Consider the following 3,958-nt stretch of genomic DNA (forward strand, 5'->3'; position numbering starts at 1 on the left):
CGATGAATTAAATGATAATCGTTTCGTATGTGAATGTCTCCACCAGGAGCAAATAGTTCTTTTCTTAGTCCCGAAGTTCATACGAATTCAGCAGCATTTCTTTCATTATGTCTAAATAGATTCATACGAAAACTAGGGGTACATATGGTTGTCTAGACTTAACACACTACTCTTCGATCATCATAAGCGAGGAATTCTGTCAGATTTAACTGAGTCATCTGTCAGAATCAAGTTCTTGTGCAAATAAAAGTAGTTATCGGTACGTGTTTTCCTTTTTCATGGCAAAACACCAGACGTTGACAACAGTATATGGAACATGCAGCACCACAGGGTTCATTGGAATAAACAGCCGAATACAGGTTTGACTAGACTTGGTGTGAAGCATCCGTTTAAGTGGGAAACATCTAGATTTCAAAGCCACAGACAAGGATGCAAAAACCGTGTTTAATTAGTTCCAGGGATGCCGGGAAGGATCTTCGCTTTTTAGAAAAAAAAACGAAAATACTTACTCGCCTCCTTGCTTTAGTTACAAAGAAAATATCTCCGGCCAACTACCGACATCAGCCTCATCAATCCAAATAATTCAGGCCCCTGTCCACAGTGAACTCTAGAGAGATCAGTGGTCAAAGAGGGAACTTACCAGAGGGTCCATGGTTCGAATCCAAGCTCTGCATCTCGACCACTATTGTGTAGGCTAGGGCATCATGGCACTACCTCAACCCTGATGCTTTCTTCGGGTCACATGACAGCTGGACATCGAAAGGTTGGTATAGTAGCAACTTCAAATTAAATAAACCCCCGGAAGTGGACTGTCCTCCCTATAAGAAACTCACCTCCATCGTGAAGAGAAGTGGCCCATCATTTTTTCCTTCCATGCCGGGAAAACCTCCTGTAGCCCAACAAGGAATGGTTGAAGTCCGTGCATCAGTATGCAGGTGAGAAACATGACACATTGCGAACTAAGATGAGACGGAGATAGCTACGAACTCAGTTCATCTATCAGTTAGTGAAGCATTGTCGGATTTCGATCTGGTATCAAGAATGATTAGTTTCCAACAAGTACTCTTATTTGCAAACAAATTTGGTTGTGACAGCAACCATATGAATAGTATGTTACGTTTAGACAAGACAGGGGCTAGGATTCCGAAAGTCAGATTTTGGATCACTGCGTGTGTGCCATCAGATTTGCTGTAGACTGTTGATTACTATCCCATCAACGTTTATCTTCAATGACATTCGCCATATATCAGGACATCTAAACATCGTCGCTGACACCTTATCTCGTCCGAACATTAACTCACTCCATTCGGCACCCACGATCGATCTGCAGCGTATGGCGCAACTACAAAAAGACGAGCGCATCATACTGCCATCATCGGACAAATCTTCGCTACAGATTAGACCGGTAACACTAGAAACAGCACCAGGTATCACAGACTGTGATTTCTTCACATCCGTTCCAAGACCCCTGGTTCCATGCGCAATACGTCGCCTCGTTTTCGACGCGCTACATAATGTAGCACACCCAGATATACGTGCAACCAGTAAACTCATCTCACACCGTTTCGTATGGCCAAATATGAACAACGACATCCGTTCATGGGCAGGAATTTGTCTGGTTTGTCAACGTTCGAAAGTCATTCGGCATACTCACACACTCGTTGACACCTTCTCCCAACCGGACTGCCGATTCGGTCACGTTCACTTGGACATTGTTGGCCCACTTCCCCCATCCAACGGCAATTCGTATCATCTTACTTGCGTCGATAGGTCTACAAGATGGCCTGAAGCCATTCCAATTCCTGATATCTCTGCGACGACGATTGCTCGTGCTTTTGTCACCAGATGGATCTCTATCTACGGTATTCCTTCTTACATTACAACAGACCGTGATTCGCAGCTCGAATCTCAACTCCTCCGGCAATTAACTGAACTTCTAGGTTGCAAACGCATCCGCACCACCGCGTATCATCCACAAGATAATGGCTTATTTGAACGTTTTCACGGACACTTAAAAATGATCATCAAAGCTCATCAGCAACCTAACAACTGGAGTGACCTGGTCCCCCTTATACTGATTTATTTACTATGTTTCGTTCCACAATACAATGTACACCAGCCGAGTTGGTCTTTGGTACATCATTACGAATTCCAGGACAGTTTTTCTCTTCAGAAACCAGATTTCCCTGTGATTCATCAACATACGTCACCCAACTGAAAACGCACATGTCGCGTCTACGCTATCATTATCGACCAATGGTTAACAAACCCTCCTATGTTTCTCCAGATCTCTCCACTTGTGCACACGGTTTCATCCGCTATGACCGCGTCAAACACCCATTACAGCCTCCTTATGAGGGTCCATTCGCTATTGAAAGTCGTTACACCAGATACTTCACCATTCACTTACGTGATAAAACTGATACCGTTGGTATTGACCGCCTGAAACCGGATTATTGATTGATTCACTCTCAAAAGTAACAGACCTACCGAAATGCAAGCTCGAGTCCGGCGCAACAGAATCAACACCAACATCGTCATCAGCCCAAATCACTCCGACCACTAGCACACGCATTACACGTTCTGGCAGAGGCGTCCGCTGGCTGCACCGTTTCGTCGCAACTTAACGATCCCTACAATGAATTGAAAACTAATTTTCACTTTTATTAAGGGGGAGAGTATTTGTTGGTTACCATCCCGTCAACGTGTATCTTCAACCACTTTCACAATTCGGTCACTATCTCATCAATGTTTACCTTCAACCACTCACATAATTTGCTTAACACATGCACACCCACTGTTTCATTCCTGTTTTGATTATGTCATGAACATTCGCCCCACGACGAACCGAGATTATTGGAATCTTCGACTAAGACAAACCATGCAAACGCATCCTCACTCATAACGTAAATGTATATATATGCAGAACAACGAAAACAGGATGCCGACGCTCGTCACTTGACACAGCGCCCTGACCAACGCGCGAATCACTGTGCAGGAAAAGTCTGGGCTCGATATTGTTTTGGATGAAACAACAAGAAACAGGCCAGATTTCAACACTCTGTCAAGACCCGCATTCAATACAACGGCGTCCTACAAACCTCGGCTGTATCTACTACAACTCATCAACCGAAGAACTCGATAAGTCTCTTTCGTTTTGTGTGTTATTCAATTGTACTACAGTGTTTCTGGTAGCCACTGTACGTAATTCTTTATTGTTAGTGTTATTCACCTTCTGATATTACTTCGAGTAAAAGATAATAGCACTAACAAGACCATGTTTTAAAATGTTTCACATGATGATCCGCCATTCAAAAGAAAAAACGTCTCGGTTGACCACCTAATTTCTTTTGATTTGTGGAGCTGAAAGTACTTAAGTCCTCTCACATGAAAACAAGAAAAAAAACACGACATGTTCTATTGGACTTGGGGTTGAGTGGCAGGTTAGAAAAGCTGTTTAAGTCACCTAACGATAGCACTGTGTTTAACTCATGGTTGGTCCGTAGAGATACGTCTTACAATCCGAAAAGTTAGTAGTGAGCCTCCTAGACTGTTCCCGTAGGCATGGTGCTTCAGTTAAACCCATGAAACATTTCAATCAGTTGAAATAAGTTTTGAAGGGACAGGGAAGTCATCATTCAAGAAGGGTTTGGTCAGTGGACAACGTTCTTGTTTTGACACGAATCCGGCGTCACGCCAAGCGAGTAGATTAGCTCGTTCGCCGAGTTTTAGGACAGACGAAGAGCCAATCATCAAGATCTCTTCCAATTTGCACACTGGCACATTACATTCACACTGATCTCCGATTGTTTATCAAAGCCTTCTAGAACGTTGTGACTTTTCTCTACCTGAAGTTGGATACTTGTGTTTTCGTGACTGTGTGAAATCTATCGTTTCACGCGTGTGCTCCAAGTTTAATAATCTCAGTCGGCTGCATAGCTTGCACATCACCTGAGGT

At 43.5% G+C, this 3,958-nt stretch overlaps 1 protein-coding gene across 1 annotated transcript in view; it reads left to right on the forward strand.

The window, feature by feature from the left end:
* Window positions 1–3,026: 3,026 nt before the first annotated feature.
* The window catches only part of T265_09961 (hypothetical protein), a gene marked incomplete at both ends in the record, with an annotated part of 31,849 nt that continues 30,917 nt past the window's right edge, over window positions 3,027–3,958 (forward strand). Inside the window, one exon of the mRNA XM_009176195.1 lies at window positions 3,027–3,217. Coding sequence (XP_009174459.1) covers window positions 3,027–3,217 — 191 coding nt within the window. The remainder of the gene's footprint in view (window positions 3,218–3,958) is intronic.

Source organism: Opisthorchis viverrini (genome assembly GCF_000715545.1).
Source record: "Opisthorchis viverrini unplaced genomic scaffold opera_v5_320, whole genome shotgun sequence".
In the NCBI taxonomy this organism is placed as follows: Eukaryota; Metazoa; Platyhelminthes; class Trematoda; order Opisthorchiida; family Opisthorchiidae; genus Opisthorchis; species Opisthorchis viverrini.